This window comes from Oncorhynchus gorbuscha, linkage group LG10, assembly GCF_021184085.1.
Source record: "Oncorhynchus gorbuscha isolate QuinsamMale2020 ecotype Even-year linkage group LG10, OgorEven_v1.0, whole genome shotgun sequence".
NCBI lineage: Eukaryota > Metazoa > Chordata > Actinopteri > Salmoniformes > Salmonidae > Oncorhynchus > Oncorhynchus gorbuscha.
The window spans coordinates 81,275,830-81,295,765 of record NC_060182.1 but is presented as its reverse complement, the minus strand read 5'-3'; the positions used below and the strand labels follow the sequence as shown (position 1 = coordinate 81,295,765).

Below are 19,936 nucleotides of genomic sequence, written 5' to 3'. Positions count from 1 at the left end.
AAAAAAATATTGTTCTCACATATTAGTGTGATTTAACACTGTAAATTAAAGGAATTAGTGGTTTTTGGTGGATATTTCCTTTAATATACTAGTCAATGTAACATGTAAATCCATCCAATTGTTCCTAAACAAACCCCTGATATCAGTTGCTACCTGACGTACAGTAACTAAAGGTGTGCTTTGTCTTTTGATTCCAGGTTGGCATGAACTGAAGTTCAAGACAGTCCTTTCTGACTGACCTCTTCCTTTATGACACTTCTACCTGTTTTAAATGGTCGGCCATCCTTCAGTTCCACATAGATTTCCTAAACCTGCACTACCGACCTGTAAATGGAGATTTAATTCTGACCCAAACCTTTCAAGCTGGGAGTGAGTGTTGTTGAATAGGTGCCAGTTATCATTCTGGGCCTGATCCAATGTAAAAGGTATAGAGCAGGGTTCCCCAACTGGCGGCCCGTGGGGCTTTTATTTGGCCACCCCAAGTTTTCTGAACCCTCCCCAAAATGTTTTTTCTTTATTTATAATAAATTGTTGGACATTAAAGACTGTAACAACACCAGCAAATCACCTCCAAGTGATAACATTTTTGGAAATTCCCACGCACAATAGAGAGTTTATTAGGTACACACATCTAGTACCGGGTCGGATAACGGCGTTCGTCAGTTGAAGGAGAAGCGGACCAAAATGCAGAGTGGTGGTTACTCATGTTCTTTAATGAAGACTCGACGATACATGAAATAACTATAATTTACAAAAAAACAACAAACGAAATGCGAAACCTATTACAGCCTATCTGGTGAACACTAACACAGAGACAGGAACAATCACCCACGAAACACTCACAGAATATGGCTGCCTAAATATGGTTACCAATCGGGAGACAACGAGAATCACCTGACTCTGATTGAGAACCGCCTCAGGCAGCCATAGACTACGTCGACGCCCCACAAAACCCCAAGACAAAAAACACACCACAATAACCCATGTCACACCCTGGCCTGACCAAATATATAAAGAAAACACAAAATACTAAGACCAAGGCGTGACATACCCCCAGAACAGCCTGAATTCTTTGGGCAGGAAACATTGCTCAATTGTTATCTAGAGAACTAACATGTGCCAGGAAAACATTCCCCACACCATTACACCAGCCTGTACCATTGGCACCAGGCAGGATGGAGCCATGGACTCTGCATGACGCAACAGTAACTGGAATTCGTCGAGTTGTGCGTTCCGAGATGCCGTTCTGCACACCACTGTTGTACTGCGCCATTATTTGTCTGTTTGTGGCCCACCTGTTCCAGTAGCTTGCACGATTATTGCCATTCTCCTTCAACCGCTCATCAACAAGTTGTTTTCCTTCACAGGACTGCCGCTGACTGGATGCTTTTTTTGCCACACCATTCTCTGTAAACCCTAGACACTGTTGTGTGTTAAAATCTTAGGAGGCCATTTCTGAGATACTGGAACCGACAGGCCTGGCACCAACAATCATACCATGCTAAAAGTTGCTTAGGTCACTCGTTTTGCCCCTTCTAACATTCAATCGAACAGTAACTGAATGCCTCAATGCCTTTTTAAAGTATATTCTCCTCTTCATGATCAACATGTCTTTCCAGGTCATTACCTTATGAATGTAGTCTGGAGAGAGCAGGGTCATTTAAAATGTGTTGTTCTAAAGACAGAGGCGAGCTCGAGGCCGAAACGGTCAATGGACTGTGAAGAAAGGCTATAGGGAGTCGAAACTCATCACACTGAGAGGGAATCACAACAAATCACTATATCTAACTACACAAATATGAAGGACAAATCATTTGTACTACAGTAGGTCAGTATCTGCAACACTATATTGATAATGATCATACATTATTTTCTTGTGTGATTACAAAACGCCACTACTATGCAGTGTTGGGGTCAATTTAATTTAAATTCCAATCCATTCAGAAAGTAAACCAAATTCCAATTCCAATTCCAAATTCAAAAAGTGTTGAAGAGAATTGGAATTTCATTGTATTCCTGAATTGACCCCAACTCTGCTACTATGTAGTTACTAGTTAATAGTATGTAACATCATGTTGTAACATCATGATAAGAGTGTAATTAGTGTTACTACATAGATATAAACTTCATGTAAAGTGCTGTGATGGTTAATAAAGATCCCTTAACAACAACACATGATGTCATGTTTCAATCCCTTTCATAGTAGGCCACATCAGCGATACACAAATTAAAATTTGACACTTCCAATACACTCCTATTGAGCTGCATCAATCCAGGGGAAACACAGTAATTGCAGATGGTTTGTAAAGCAGGGTAGGAAGGAGGGGGTAAGCTATGATATGTTCAAATCTAATTGATAAAGTCATAAGGAGCAGTAGATGAATGTGTTATCTGTGTCTCTATGAGGCTGTGAAAAGCTTCACAAGATAACGACTAAGACGGCACTGCAAAACGTCATCTGTATAACAGGATGGCTGTGTATGACTGGATGAGTCTCAGTGCTACGCACCACCACAGCACTGTCCTCTACGTAGTAAGCAATACGATATCAACTGTGATATAGCACTATGATGTAACTGAATAGCACTAAGACAGTCTGAATGAAATGGATAGTCAAACTCTGCTTCCAATTTACCCATTAGTAATTACGCTTTAAATGAGAGATCCAAGATTTTAGATTTTTAGAATCCTGGATTGCCACATTAAGGATCGATAATTGAAGCTCTCAAATAACAGATTTCTAAATTCCATAAATCTGTTCATGGTCTGTGGTGCTCCTTCTCCTGAGAAAATGGTAATGGATTGTTTTCATCATTCCACAATGTATATCTATCTGTAGGTATTATGGCTGAGAACCACTCTTTAGAAGGGGATTCCAAGATTGAATATTGCCTGACAGACTTCCACTTTTCCATAAAATTCTACACCTCAGCATTTTCAGATCGGGTTAATGCTTATAGAGCAATAATGCATTTTTTTTCAATTTGAAAGTCTTTAGGATGTATTTAAATGAGATATTTAGTTAATGAGTTTGGGCAAACTCTGGAACAGCCTTTTAAGTATTATCATTCTCATTAATTTTCAGAATTACCCACTGTGTTGTGATAGCTGTCATGGGCTTCAGACTTCAATTAACTAACTACTACATATAGGCATATATACGTGAGAGTATGTGTGTGAGTGTGCGTGAGAGTGCGTGTGTTCGCGTGCATGTGTGTGCATGTGATTACACTTCATTGTGAAAACTCTTTAACAAATAAAGAGTTAAGCCCAAGATAATTCACATGACCAGCCAATATAAGCTTTCCCCCCCAAAATAACAAGTTTTTACTTCAATTCATCTACTAAACTCATGGGTTATAATGTTGGTATAAGGTGGTTTCTTCTTCTTCCACATAGAGCAGGAGATGTAACCTGAGAGGAGGCATTTATTGTTACGTTGTGTTTCCATCTTATACAGTTTGTCAATTGGTTGTTTGATAAGACGATCTCCAAACTATCACTATAAGATTAAAAAGGGACACAATGGTCCTAAAGCCCTGATGATAATACCCAAGTACCCACCAATTTAAGAACGTTACAATGATAAAGGTCTCTGTTTTTTTACCATGGGCATCAGAGTGACAAGACGATAAACATTTAGCTAGTGTTCTTCTCTGCACTGCAGCAGATCAGTTTTCTAATCAGCAAACATTTTCACTTTGTTTTCTATCATTTCATCCTCAAGTGTTGCCATGTCAGAGCCATAAGTATTTCATTACTGGTTGTATCTGTTCGGCGCCTTGAAGCAGCGAACAATTAACCCTCCCTTCGTAGTGATTGATACAGGCTTTGCATTCAATTTGTTCCACTACACAGATCGTGAAATTCTGAATGTGCCCATCCTTATTGACCTACACTTTCAAACAAAGACAAGTTCTATCACAAATGGCATCCTATCCCCTATACAGTGCACTACGTTTGACCAGGACCTATAGGGCTCTGGTCAAAAGTAATGCACTAGCTATATGACTGTATGGTGCCATTTGGGACGCAAACCCAGGCCTACAATGCGATAACAAGGAATTAAAGTGAAAAGATTTGCACAGCCATGAAATCAAGTCCGATAACACAAACTGACCTAGCGAAAATCCTCCAACTATTTCAAGTGGACTCTTGAGTTTAAAAAAAAGGTATCTTTTTAATTGGAACGTTTTTGGACCCCAATACTCTCGTCAGGTGTACATTCGTTTTACTAGCCGTTACTGAGAAAAACAACAGCAATTGAAGTTATGGTCATCCGTTGTAATTGAGCGCCATAATAAAACAGTGTTAGTCTGCTGAACACTTACATGTGACTTCTGCTATCAGGTCTAGACGCTCAACAGTCACTTTGTGGTGTGATTTTGTTCAGATCTGACTGACCCCAGAGGTGGTCAGGGAAGCATCGTGTGCAAATTTCTCCTGTCTGGATGCAATCAGGCTACCGAAAGCGCATAGAGTGGGCAGCGCTCTAATAGTTAGAAGCATATTTGTTTGTTTGGCTAGAGTTATGCTTACCCGTTTGCAATCTCTATCATTGCTTGCTAGTTTACTGTCTAGCCACAGTGGTTAGCTGGCTCCATTTTTGAGCTACTGCCATCAGTTGTTGTTGTGTTATCATATTTTGCGTATTTTAACATTTGCGGTTGTGCGCACTAATAGCGTTTCAATCGATGATGTCACTCGCTTTGAGACCTTGAATTAGTGGTTCCCCTTGCTCTGCAAGGGCCACGGCTTTTGTGGAGTGATGGGTAACGATGGGTGACTGTTGTTGATGTGTGCAGAGGGTCCCTGGTTCAGACTAAAGTTATACTGTTACACTGACAGGCAACTACACGTAGTCAAGATCCCACACCAGTAAGTGAGAAACAGGGCTGCCTAAATACGATCCCCAATCAAAGACAACGCTAAACAGCTGTCTCTGATTGGGAACCATATCAGGCCAACATAGACATACAAAACCCCCTAGACCTGCAAAACCCTATACATATGAAAAACCCTAGACAATACAAAAATGAGAGTACCCACCCACTGACCTAACCAAAATATTGAGAAAACAGAGATATCTAAGGTCAGGGTGTGACAGAAACTCTGTGATCAGAATAATAAAACTGCATGAACTGTCAAAACTAGACAAGGCCAGAGAACCTTAACAACTCTTCAAACTAATCCAATCAGTGTCGGGTTCTAATGTATCCTCTGGCCTTCCTGACCATCAGGGATTCGATCCAGCAACCTGGATCAGCAGTTTCTGGCCCAACTCTCTAACCAGTAGGCTACCTGCTGCCCCAAAAGCTGATATTGTGGGGGTCTTTAACATGCACTTCATATCTGCTGGTTCAGTTTTTTATAATGGTGAGTCACAGGCCTCTAATGTAAGATCTGTTTCAGTAAGCTCTGATACAGGCCCTCATATGAACCTGTTGAACTTTGAGCCTGTTTCTTATATTGAGGTCCACAAAGCTCTTAAAGACACAGACCCCAAAAAGTCTGCAGGCGCAGACATCTTAGATTCTTACCTTTTAAAGACAGCAGCTGGTATTATTGCTGAGCTGATGGCTCAAATATTATTCCTAAGCCTCTTGTCCAATTTTATACGCTAAATGTGGAAATTAGCATAATGTCCGCCCCCTACTGAAGGGTGGAGACCCTTCAGATGTAAATACCTATCGCCCTATTTCTATGCTCCCTATCCTGGCCAAAGTCGTTGAATCCCTTGTGAACGCTCAGTTAAAGAAGTTCCTATGGCAGAAATTATTAAATATTAAAGCATTAGACCTCTCACTAAAGGCTTCAGTCATACAAAAGCTATACTTAAATGGCTCACCCCGTGTTCAAGAATGGCCTTTATCCTTTTATTCAGATTACAACTGAATCTGAATAAAGTTTTGGTTATTTTAAAATAAAATTAAATAATCTCCAAGATGTCGCTATTTCTATAACAAGCCATCGAAAGTTGGTTTCAATTTCAGTTTAATCCACCAGAAAAGACAGAACAAATATTACAACAAATATTATGGATAAACTCAAATATACTATTTGATAAAACTTGTAATTAAAAAAAAATCTAATAAAAACTTGGAAACTGTAAATTATATCATAAATAGGACTGGTGGAGTTGTCACACATGCAGCACAATTATATGGAAATGTCTACTCTATCCAAAACTGAGGCAAGTGGAAGGGGGAGAAAGTAAGGAACTTGTCTGTTGGCTTCACATTAAAGACCAAAACTAGTTAAAGAAAATTGTGATGAATAAAAATGTATACCAGCGTCATTTAAGGACCAACAAATGGACAACTATGCCATACAGTTTGCAAAAATACTTGGGAAGAAATTTTCGATGTACTGATTCCATGGCTGTCACGACTTCCGCCAAAATCGTTCTCTCTCCTTGTTCGGGCGGCATTCGACGGTCGACGTCACCGGTCTTCCAGGCATCGCCGATCCACCTTTAATTTTCCATTTGCTTTGTCTTGATTTCCCGCACACGTGGTTCACATTCCCTCATCAGTCTAAATGTATTTTACCCTCTGTTTCCCCCATGTCTGCGTGTGGAATTGTTCTTTGTGTAGGGTGTTACGCTACAGGCTGGCTTGCGCTAGGTTAGTTTCAAACCTAGGTTTGTTTGTTTAATCTGGTTCATGTTACCGTGGTTGTGCTTTGTGCTGCCTCGCCTGTGCCTTTGGGCCAGGGTGTATATTAAAGTTCTCCTATTATCACCCATCTCTGCTCTCCTGCGCCTGACTTCCCAGCAAGTCACTCAGTCCATTACAATGGCACACGGTTTATGAACTGATACACAAAACGACACAAAACGACGCTGGATTCAAAATGTACAGTGTTTTAAATTAAAATTATTATACATTTGTCGCAGGTTCAAGAATGGCTGAAAAATTGCAACATTTACCTGGAGTTAACTCTGAAAATAGCACTGGTGGGTGATCTGAAAAGTCATAGTCAATCGATCAATAATATAATAATAATCTTTAATAGAGAACTTAGAAACTATGAGAATAGAAAGGTTCAGAACTTTTGTGAAACATCACAGCACAGTTGAAAAATATATGGCAAATCAAAACTGGATGGTGTTCAGAGATAGATGGGAGGGGTTGAGGGGACCTGAAGGGTGGGACTAAAAATAACAAATGTGCAGTTTTGTCACACAACGCCACAGATGTCTCAAGTTTTGAGGGAGTGTTTTGAGGGAGTGTGTAATTGGCATGCTGACTGCAGTAATATCCACCAGAGCTATTGCCAAATAATTTAATGATGATTTCTCTACCATAAGTCGCCTACAGAGAACGAACACAATTGCATTTTATCGATAGCAATTTCAATGCACGAACATCCAGCATTGAGATCCTGAGGCCCATATCTTTTTGTTAGGTATCTGTATTCCCAGTCTTGTGAAATCCATAGATTAGGGCCTAATTTATGTATTTCCTCATATGACCTTGAACTCAGTAAAATCTTTGAAATTGTTGAATGTTAGATTTATATTTTAGAACTTGCACAATTGGTGGCTGACTAAATACATTTTGCCCCACTGTATCAGACTCGGTCACTGTCACGGCCGTCTTCCTGGAAGAAATAAGTGGACCAAAGTGCAGCGTGGTGAGCGTACATTTTCCTTTTATTTTGGAACAAAACAAGAAACAAGATAAACAACCATGAAGCTTACAGGGCTATAGTGCCACTAGAAAAGTTAACTACCCACACTGAAAGGAGGGAAAAAGGGCTACCTAAGTATGATTCCCAATCAGAGACAACGATAGACAGCTGTCCCTGATTGAGAACCATACCCGGCCAAAACATAGAAATAAAGAAACATAGAAAACAAAACTAGTGCTAGAGATACCCCAGATTCACCGGCGCCAGAGATGGCTGCCGTTTTACGGTCTCCTAACCAATTGTGCTATTATGTGGTTTTTTTCGCGATATTTGTAAATTGTTTTGTACATAATGTTTCTGCAACCGTATCTTACAGAAGAAAAGAGCTTCTGGATATCAGGACAGCGATCACTCACCTCAGATTAGACAAAGATTTCTTCAACAACAACAGCAACAAGTAGGACTCGCACGATATTCTCTAAACACCCCACAGGGCAGACATCCCAATTATTCGCAAAAGGAAGCGACGCAGAGAACGAAGAGCCGGATGCCTCATCCAGACCCGCAGAAGACAACTAGGAAAGCTGTCGTTACCATCAATATTACTCGCCAACGTGCAATCATTGGACAATAAACTAGACGAGGTACGATCACAAATATCCTACCAACGGGACATCAAAAACTGTAATATCCTATGCTTCACGGAATGACATGGATATTCAGCTAGCGGGATACACACTGCAACGGCAGGATAGAACAGCACACGAGGGGGGGCGGTCTGTGCGGTCTATCTGTAAACAACAGCTGGTGCACGAAATCTAAAGAAGTCTCTAGATTTTGCTTGCCTGAAGTAGAGTATATTGTGATAAACTGCAGGCCACACTACTTGCCTAGAGAATTCTCACCTATACTTTGCATGGCTGTTTATTTACCACCACAGACAGATGCTGGTACTAAGACCACACTCAGTCAGCTGTATAAGGAAATAAGCATACAGGAAACCACTCACCCAGAGGCGGCGCTCCTAGTGGCCGGACACTTTAATGCAGAGAAATTTAAATCAGTTCTACCAAATGTCTATCAACATGTTAAATGTGCAACCAGGGGGGGGGCGATTCTAGATCACCTGTACACTACATACAGAGACGCGTACAAAGCTCTCCCTCGCCCTCCATTTGGTAAATCCGACCACAACTCTATCCTCCTGATTCCTGCTTACAAGCACAAATTAAAGCTCGAAGCACCAGTGACTCGGTCTATAAAAAAAATGGCCAGATGAAGCAGATGCTAAACTACAGGACTGCTTTGCTATCGCAGACTGGAACATGTTCCGGGATTCTTCCAATGACATTGAGGAATACACCACATCAGTCACCAGCCTTATCAATAAGTGCATTGAGGACGTTTCCCCACAGTGACTGTACGTACATACCCCAACCAGAAGCCATGGATTACAGGCAACATTCGCACTGAGCTAAAGGGTAGAGCTGCCGCTTTCAAGGTGCGGGACACTAACCCGGAAGCTTACAAGAAATCCCCCTGTGCCCTGCGACGAACCATCAAACAGGCAAAGCGTCAATACAGGGCTAAGATTGAATCATACTACACCGGCTGCGACGCTCGTCGGATGTGGCAGGGCTTGCAAACTATTACAGACTACAAAGGGAAGCACAGCCGCGAGCTGTCCAGTCTACACCTGTTGTATCCGGCGCACGTGACAAATAAACTTTGATTTGTTTTGATTTGAGTTAGGCAAAACGGCATTTGAATATCAAGCTCCACACTCATGGAATGAATTTCAGAGAGAACTCCAGTTAGATGTTTTGGTGCCTGTAAGACAGTTTAAATGCACATTACATTCACTTTTTATTATAAACTGTGATTTATTTGTGTAATGTGTGTTTTTCTTATAGAAGTTTATTTTTACATATATTTTTAATCTCCATCATGTACTTTTTATATGTTTTAATTATAGGTTGACCGATTATGATTTTTCAACGCCAATACCGATACCGATTATTGGAGGACCAAAAAAGCAGATGCCGATTAATCTGCCGGTTTAAAAACAAAATCATTTGTAAGAATGACAAGTACAACAATATTGAATGAACTCTTATTTTAACTTAATATAATACATCAATAAAATCAATTTAGTCTCAAGCAAATGATGAAACATGTTCAATTTGGTTTAAATAATGCAAAAACAAAGTGTTGGAGACGAAAGTAAAAGTGCAATATGTGCTATGTAAGAAACCTAACATTTCAGTTCCTTGCTCAGAACATGAGAACATATGAAAGCTGGTGGTTCCTTTTAACATGAGTCTTCAATATTCCCAGGTAAGAAGTTTTAGGTTGTAGTTATTATAGAAATTATAGGACTATTTCCCTCTATACCATTTCCATTTCATTAACCTTTGACTATTGGATGTTCTTATAGGCACTTTAGTATTGCCAGTGTAACAGTATAGCTTCCGTCCCTCTCCTCGCTCCTCCCTGGGCTCGAACCAGGAAGACAACGACAACAGCCACCATCGAAGCAGCGTTACCCATTCAGAGCAAGGGGAACAACTACTAGAAGGCTCAGAGCGAGTGACGTTTGAAACGCTATTAGCGCGCGCTAACTAGCTAGCCATTTCACTTCGGTTACACCAGCCTCATCTCGGGAGTTGATAGGCTTGAAGTCATAAACAGCGCAATGCTTGACGCACAACAAAGAGCTGCTGGCAAAACGCAAGAAAGTGCTGTTTGAATGAATGTTTACGCGCCTGCTTCTGCCTACCACCGCTCAGTCAGAAACTTAGATACTTGTATGCTTGTATGCTCAGTCAGATTATATGCAACGCAGGACACGCTAGATAATATCTAGTAATATCATCAACCATGTGTAGTTAACTAGTGATTATGATTGATTGTTTTTTATAAGATAAGTTTAATGCTAGCTAGCAACTTACCTTGGCTTACTGCATTTACGTAACAGGCAGTCTCCTTGTGGAGTGCAACAAGAGAGAGGCAGGTCATTATTGCGTTGGACTAGTTTACTGTAAGGTTGCAAGATTGGATCCCCCGAGCTGACAAGGTGAAAATGTGTCGTTCTGCCCCTGAACGAGGCAGTTAACCCACCGTTCCTAGACCGTCATTGAAAATAAGCATGTGTTCTTAACTGACTTGACTAGTTAAATAAAGGTATAAAAGGTAAGAAGAAAAATTAACATTTACTAAATTTAAAAATCGGCTATACGGCGCCCAAAAATACCGATTTCCGACTGTTATGAAAACTTGAAACTTGGCCGATCTCTTGTTTTAATTGTGTTTGTTTTAAATTATTATTCATTGCAGGGCAAAACTGTAAGAGAGACTGTCTCAGCTTGTTTCCCCTGTTTAATTAAAGGTTAATAATAATACAATTATACTCTGGTTTTTACCTCAACATAGTGTGAAATACACATATAAACAATATCCTAAATGTAGAATCATTTTACTGGGGGGCAATGAGGAGACTCAGGATCTTTCCCCACGGCCCTTTCCCCCACATGTTTCCATGGCAATTCCATTGTTTTGGTTGAGTTTGATTGACCTCTTTACCGCATCTATGTGCAGTGTTCTGTGTGGAACTGTGTATGTGTTGGAACGCTGGATTCAATTTACATTCGTTTAAACAAGACTGCGCTACAATTACATTCAAGTGCCACCAAGTAAAACCCACCACAGGGCCTTCTCCTTAAGGAATGTTTCACTAGGAATATCTACAGATCCACAGCTCCTTTGTGGGAGCGGTTGTCCAGGGGTAACCTTCGTCGAGAACCAGGCTTCCAAAAAAGGCTTGACAGCAACGAGATTTTGATGCAAGGCTTCGCGAGACTAGGCCATGGGTTACTGCTACATCAAAAGACAGATAGACTGACGAACAGACAGACAGGTCGGGTAGGCTACCCAGCTTCCCAGCTACCCAGCAATTCCCCATAGGAAGAATCCCTTTATTCCAGGTCAAGGTCTGTAACATGTCATTGGAACTATATCAGCAGACTGAGCTAGGGCAGTTAACCTGGTTGGGTTCCTACCCCATGCTCTGCCTCTCTCACGCTAAACTGAATAATCAATCGCAATTTTACAGTCCCTTGATCATCAAGGAGAGCCCTGCAGGTGCCTGTGGTCAGAGCCGGGGAGACGGGGACGATCAGGGGAGAAAATTATCGGGGCTTATTGTCCGTAAGTTGCTCCAACAGATCAACGTTGTGGCATGGAGACGTCTGGAGACATTATTGTTCAAAGCGTCGGTTACAAATCTGGCCATCATTGAGGAGGAAAGAGGAAGAGAAGAAGAGATTCTGCAGTAGCACACAGAGGAAAATTTAAGATGCAATTTCCCATTTGTAGACTACTACAGTATGATGAGATGTAGGTTAGGAGAGTAGGTTTACAGCGGTAGACTGTGAAATCAAATCAAATCCAATCAGAGCGTGAGTAGAGGGCAGGTTTTGCTGGTAGATTTAGAAGAGAGCATTACCTAAAGCACCAGATGGAAATCAACATGCTCAACATCTGTCTGGAAGCACAGACACTAAACGCAGGTCTCTTCTCTGCTGAGGACGGGCATTAAACGATAGCAGTGTGCCGTGCCTGCGCTCTCTGGCAATTTCAAAGTCACCTGCGAATATTCAAAGTCGTGACTTTGGTGTGTAAACAAAGCATTAAATATTGTATGTCAAGCCGCTGCTTAGTGATTGTGATGAATACAGAGAATGGTTTTTCCCCAAAGGAAACCAGCAGGGAGGACAGGACGGAACAGTCATTCTCTTACAAATAGATGGAGGACAAGAGAGAGAGAGAGAGAGAGAGAGAGAGAGAGAGAGAGAGAGAGAGAGAGAGAGAGAGAGAGAGAGAGAGAGAGAGAGAGAGAGAGAGAGAGAGAGAGAGAGAGAGAGAGAGAGAGAGAGAGAGAGAGAGAGAGAGAGAGAGAGAGAGAGAGAGAGAGAGAGAGAGAGAGAGAGAGAGAGAGAGAGAGAGAGAGAGAGAGAGAGAGAGAGAGAGAGTCCTTGTCTATCTAAACAATCCTACTTGGTAATTGAACTAGCTAGGTGCTGAAGGACAGGCACTACTCAGGGAGAAAGCTGCCCCGTCAGCAGACCTGTAGTGATTCCTTTCCCTCCAGTATAGTGAGGTGAGGTGGGAGAGAGAGTGGATATAGCACAGCCATTCTATTCAAATACACGATGCAATTTCAGTGTGCCTGACTGTGCATTGCCATGGAATTTCCAGGGAGCAATAATAGAGTATGAGCACGTGAACAGAGCTATATATAATAGTGCACTACTGACTGTACGTGTATGAGAATAGCTATGTTGGATAAATATCACTGAGATCATTAATAAGGGTGTTATAGCACATCTGTTACATATTTATAGTACTAGGAATGGATAAGCAGAGCGAATAGTCCACAGCGGTGCTTTTCTCTGAGCTCTGAGCCGTCTACCACTACTATACAGTTGCTGCGATCTATAGATGGTACAAACGGCAGCCAGCCAACCACGCCTGAAATCTACACAGCAAGAAAAATACAATATGATCAAGTAGTGTTAGGTGAGCAGCATCATGAAACGGGTAGTAAAACACAAGCAACATCTCTCTCTCTAGACAAGCCTTGTTGTACTTTAATGCAGAAATAGCTATAGTACAACTCGATGGCTGCAACATTATTACACCTTATGCCCAGGATGCATACTCTTTAGGTCTCTCTCGCTCCATACTCTGACCTTGACAGTAACAGTGCAGTGGCGGACACACACACACACATACACGCACAGAGGAGAAAAGAGGAGGAGAACAACGGTAATCATCGCATCACAGTGCCGACGACGACATGTGTGCAGCCAGAGAGGGAAACAAACACAGGAAATCAATCCTAATTGAGAGAAATAAACACAGTTATAATGGGTTATACACCTCTGTTCTCTTACAGTGCAACATCCAACCGAGAGGATTGGATAGTGTGTCCTCTGTACCATGGTTTTACAGCAACACACCATATCTAGTGCACCATCATCAGTGTTTCCCCTATATTAATTTAGCAGCTCGGCAAAGATACGAATTGAAGATCAGAGTAACAAGTTACAACAAGTTACATCTCTTTCTCAGATTCTCATTGGATTGACAGAGAAACCTCCAAGGTAACTATCTAGCTAGCTTGTAATCCTGGAAGTGTTGCCAACCCTGTTAATAGATGTATTTGTTAGCTAAAATTCAGTAACGTTAGGCTAGCTATATCATTTTTGGAGTTAATATAGAATTGGCTGGCAATGTCATTGAGATCAAGAGATAAAATGTAACTCTCCTCGATGTTCAGAGGAGTTTCAAAGGAAGAGAACATAACTTAACTTTCAAGCATCTTGGAGTAGAATGTCCTTTAAAACCTTATCAACAAACTAAAAATCCCCCAGGAAGCCCCACTACCTCTACCATCGCTTCTGGGGAAAAAAACACACACTGACAATCACCATCGTTGTGAAAAGAACCAATAAGGGGGGCTGTGCGGTGAACAGGTACATTTTTTTTGTAATGTCCATCCCAACTTCGGGCTGTAACTATGAGATGTAATATCCTCTCTCAGTGTTCTCTGACAATAACACATTACTGTATTTTGCTGACTGGCTGTTTCCTTGAACTTTTGCTTTGGTCCAAAGCACTCCTTCCCACAAACGATTGTCAGTTTCATCTAATATGTATCTAGTATTTCATTTGAAGTGAAAATGGTTTTAAGAGTAAAAAAAAATACCATTAGACTATACTGTCTGTACATTGCTGCCTGGTTCAAGTTGTTTACAACAAGTGAAAATCACAGCAAGATATACCTCTGTCATTGTAAACAATAATTATATACTGAAATAATTTAATAGTGAGGGAAAAAATGCGATGCTTTAATATTTGAGACCACAAGCAAAAAATGCCAAGCTCACTCTATAATTCCATCAAAACAAAGTAGAATGTGGCATCATTTTTACTTAAACATAGCCTAATACACTGTCTGCACAGCAACTACACCATCACGTTGCTCACCTCTACAGACTATAGCGATCTTAGTTATAGTAATTCTTAACCCTGTTCTGCAAATATTCTGAAGTGAACAGAACAGGAAATAGAACAAATTAGCACTTTTGTTTGCCCAGAGGGAGGAATTGTTTTGTGAAACCAAGCCAACTGTGTGGTTAGTTACTCTGTTGTGTGTGAACTCAAGCCAACACAGTCTCTCTCTCTCTCTCTCTCTCTCTCTCTCTCTCTCTCTCTCTCTCTCTCTCTCTCTCTCTCTCTCTCTCTCTCTCTCTCTCTCTCTCTCTCTCTCTCTCTCTCTCTCTCTCTCTCTCTCTCTCTCTCTCTCTCTCTCTCTCTCTCTCTCTCTCTCTCCCTCTCCCTCTCCCTCTCCCTCTCCCTCTCTCTCTCTCGATTCAATTCAATTTAAGGGGCTTTATTGGCATGGGAAACATATGTTTACATTGCCAAAGCAAGTGAAATAGATAATAAACAAAAGTGAAATAAACAATAAAACATGTCCAGTGAACATTACACAAACTAAAGTAACAAAATAATATAGACATTTAAAATGTCATATTATGTCTACATTCAATGTTGTAATGATGTGCAAATAGTTAAAGTACATAAATAAAATAAATAAACATATATATAAGTTGAATTTACTATGGTGTTTGTTCTTCACTGGTTTCCCATTTCTTGTGGCAACAGGTCACAAATCTTGCTGATGTGATTGCACACTGTGGTATTTCACCCAATAGATATGCGAGTCTGCCTTCAGCAGCCTTTCTCAATAACAAGGCTATGCTCACTGAGTATGCACATAGTCAAATATTTCCTTATCTTTGGGTCAGTCACAGTGGTCAGGTATTCTGCCACTGTGTACTCTCTGTTTGGGGTCAAATTGGACTTTCCAATGAGAAAGTATATTTTTGTTTTCATGATTTGGTTGGGTCTAAGAGCACCAGAACCAGCTTGCTTAGGGGAAATTTTATGGAAGGATTGGGAATCACTTCCTTTTAGGTGGTTGTAGAATTTAAAAGCTATTTTCTTGATTTTGATCATTAGCGGGTATTGGCCTAATTCTGCTCTGCGTGCATTATTTGGTATTTTATGTTGAGGATATTTTTGCAGAATTTTGCATGAAGAGTCTCAATTTGGTGTTTGTCCCATTTTGTGAATTCTTGGTTGGTGAGCAGACCCCAGATCTTACAAGCATAAAGAGTACTGGGTTCTATAGCTGATTCAATCATTTTTAGCTAGATCCTAATTGGTATGTCAAATTTGATGTTCCTTTTGATGGCATAGAAGACCCTTCTTGCCTTGTCTCTCAGATCGTTCACAGCTTTGTGGAAGTTACCTGTGGCGATGATGTTTAGGCCCGAGGTATGTAGAGTTTTTTGTGTGCTCTAGGGCAACGGTGTCTAGATGGATTTTGTATTTGTGGTCCTGGCAACTGGATCTTTTTTGGAACACCATTATTGCTGTCTTACTGAGATTTACTGTCAAGGCCCAGGTCTGACAGAATATGTGCAGAAGATCTAGGTGCTGCTGTAGGCCCTCCTCGGTTGGGGACAGCAGCATCAGATCATCAGCAAACAGGAGACATTTGACTTGAGATTCTAGTGAGGCCGGGTGCGTAAGACGGTTCTAGTGACCTCGCCAATTCATTGATATATATATTGAAGAGGGTGGGGCTTGAGCTACATCCCTGTCTCACCCCCTGGCCCTGTGGAAAGAAATGTGTGTTTTTTGCCAATTTTAACCGCACACTTGTTGTTTGTGTACATGGATTTTATAATGTTGTATATTGTTCCCACAACACCACTTTTCATCAATTTGTATAGCAGACCCTCATGCCAAATTGAGTCTAAAGCTTTTTTGAAATCAACAAAGCATGAGAAGACTTTGCCTTTGTTTTGGTTTGTTTGTTTGTTAATTGGGGTGTGCAGGGTGAATACGTGGTCTGTCGTACGGTCATTTGGTAAAAAGCCAATTTGACATTTGCTCAGTACATTGTTTTTGCTGAGGAAATGTAAGAGGCTGCTGTTAATGATAATGCAGATGATTTTTCCAAGGTTTCTGTTGAAGCATATCCCACAGTAGTCATTGGGGTCAAATTTGTCTCCACTTTTGTGGATTGGGGTGATCAGTCCTTGTTTCAAATATTGGGAAATATGCCAGAGCTCAGGATGATGTTAAAGAGTTTAAGTATAGCCAATTGGAAATTGTGGTCTGTATATGTTATCATTACATTTAGGATACCATCAACCCCACAGGTCTTTTTGGGTTGGAGGGTTTGTATTTTGTTAATTCAATGTAATTGGAGAATCTAGTGGTTTCTGGATAACAGCTTTAATAATAATAGTTAGTTAATAGTTTAATAGATTTGTATTTGATCATGTATAGATTTGTATTTGATCATGTATATGTTTTTCTGTTTGTTTTTTGTTTTTGAGCCAAAAAGATTGGAGAAGTGGTTTATTCATACATCTCCGTTTTGAACAGATAACACTTTGTGTTGTTGTTTGTTTAGAGTTTCCAATTTTCCCAGAAGTGGCTAGATTCTATGGATTCTTCAATTACATTGAGCTGATTTCTGACGTGCTGTTCCTTCTTTTCTGTAGTGTATTTCTGTATTGTTTTAGTGATTCACCATAGTGAAGGCGTAGGCTAAGGTTTTCTGGGTCTCTCTCTCTCCCTCTCCTTAATCCAGACAGGGAAGTTGTTTGCCCAAGTCAGTCAGGCTGGCATTAGTCAGATTCCACCACCTTGAGGACAGCAGCGACTATAAACAGCCTACCTCCCACTCTGGCAAACATCAGGATGCTATTAAGAGGGGCATTAAATTAAATATATTCACATAGTCCTTCAATCAGAATTCTCAGACTCAAGTGTTATTTAGTTCAACTCTCAAGTGAAGCAGAATGACAAATCACAGTCTGATTAACCTCTGCAGAATGGCAATAGGAGACCGGTAGGAGACCGGTGATAAAGAAAGCACTCATCCACAGGCTATGAAGTTTCCCCCTCTAAATTAATTCCATATTCAAGATTCCTATCTCTCAGATATAACCCAGAATGGCACACAAATATGCTCCTGCTAGAGAGATTACCAGAGACTGATTTAGCATAAACATTCCCTGCTGCAGCTGGCTGGATACTGCTGCAATTGCAAACTTGCTGAATGAAATTGTGAAAAAAGTGAAATCACAGGCCTTCATTTACTCAGAGCAGACAGTCAGTAAATGTTTCATTAGGATTATTAACAACATGAGTATTGTATAATAATAATGCACAATAGCAAGTTTTGACAGTAATGGTCCAAGTCAAGTTTTCACTATATTAGTTTTTCTGACATACACATACAAAAATTACCTGATCAAGTTTATGTTCAAATATAACACAAGCATGTTAGATAGAATGTGTCCCAACAGATTACATCCCAGTACACATCAATATATTGTAGCTGGTTTGTTATATTCCATAAAAGTATGAGCACTGTGTTCAATAACACATAGATATAAAACTGTCTGTTATGAAGTTGTCATTATCTGTAATAAACTCAGATCATAAAGCTTCATTCTAATTTGTTTGATGTTGTGGAAGAAAAACAACATAAGGATGTAGCTATCCCATAATTAGAATTGTTCTATTATTTGCGAAAATACAATTGCCTACTCGCCTTCAAGAGACACTTTCAACTCCAGGTATCAACACACCATTATTCATTTACATCTAATCACCTGCTTGTTTTCAACAGATGCAAATTAAACCATATAATACAATTGACTGCTGAAGCCAAAGTGTTGTCCTTTACAACAGGTCTACTACAACCATTACATGCTGGGTGATGTCTGATCCGACATGCGCTTCATTTAAAGTTCCTCAACAGCTGGTTGCTGGTGTATGCTAATTTATCTCTCACAAGCTTCAGTGACTGGTGTCCGGCTGCAAAACAGCAGGCAGTGATTCACCAATGCACACAGAACAGCACAGCCTGGCCTAGCAAGCAGCACTTCCATGCTACACAGAAACAAACAGTGGCATTGTCATCGATGAATGCACATGTTTCACGAATCTAAACAACCTTGCTTAGAGCAGAAACAATGCGAAAGTGCCTGCAATGCAGGGAAGCGCTCTAACAGACGATATGCACTGACGGTGTGTGTGCCCTCTATTCCGTATAACATACGCCTTCTCAAGGCTATACCTGTTACCCGAACGCCAAGGTCCCCAATTCTCAGACGCACTCCTGCTGGAAAGGGCAACATAGAAACTTCTGACATCTCCACTCAAAATCGCATAGCATCTAATGATAAGCGTTAACGTTTACATATATAAATAGAACACTCCAAGCGTTACCGTTCTCTTCTTGTAGGGTCTTGCTGAATGCTAGGCTTGGTGGGCGCCATCTTCCTACAATTATTTGATTTCTTACTTTTTTTTTCTTCAGATTTATTTTGACATAAAGCCGTGACGCCTGACAGCAATGCTTCATGTAGTCTGGGTATATTTAAACAAAGCTGTAGCGCTGATGTGGACCAACCGTGCCCCCGTCTCCGTGTATTGGCGTTCATGAGCGTTAAAAAAAGGAGCAAAAAACCCCAAGACCGAGCTCGAAAGGCATGCCAAGAAAAGTGAGTGGAAACCGGGGGATGCGCTTCTCAAATCCCGCTGCTCTCCTGATACATGGGGCTCGGGTTGTAGCAGTGGAAATGCTAGGCTACTCTATGCACATCGTTTCATTACATCTTTCCACAAGAGCGCGTTGTCTCCGGTGCTTCGTAAAGGATTTTTCTAAGTCTGTTTGTCTGTGCATTTTCCAGCTTTTCCTGGCTCGCTCTATGAGAAAAAGGAAACATCTTCTCTCCAGCCAGAGCAACAACGCCACTCAGTTGTAGTTGGAGACAGTTGTCATTTTCCGTTATACAGGTTGCAATACGCAAATATCCTTGGCTGTGCTTTTTGTAACTGCTATAAGACGCATCTATAGTTTTATGCATTGGCCTATGAGGTTTTCTCACTAAGCTAAATGGAAATGTTTTTGATAGTAATAAGTCTTTCAGATAGATATTGGATGTGACTATTTCCAATGCTCAAGTGTTTATAAAACAAATTTGATTAGAATTGTCATTATCAAATATGTATATACTAGACAGTGGACACATGTAACTTGTTGTATCAATTTCATAGTTGATTTAAAAAAGTGTTTATTTTATGAGGACTATAGGCCTATATTATTAACAACATCCAACATTCATAATTGAAATGAAAATAT

At 40.6% G+C, this 19,936-nt stretch overlaps 1 protein-coding gene across 2 annotated transcripts in view; it reads right to left on the bottom strand.

Moving 5' to 3' along the window:
* Window positions 1–19,474, bottom strand: part of LOC124046630 (neuronal PAS domain-containing protein 3) — a 526,017-nt gene extending 506,543 nt beyond the window's left edge. For both annotated transcript variants that reach the window (XM_046367233.1, XM_046367235.1), the window contains exon 1: window positions 19,021–19,474. In XM_046367233.1, coding sequence (XP_046223189.1) covers window positions 19,021–19,235 — 215 coding nt within the window. In that variant the 5' untranslated portion in view covers window positions 19,236–19,474. The remainder of the gene's footprint in view (window positions 1–19,020) is intronic.
* Window positions 19,475–19,936: the final 462 nt, after the last annotated feature.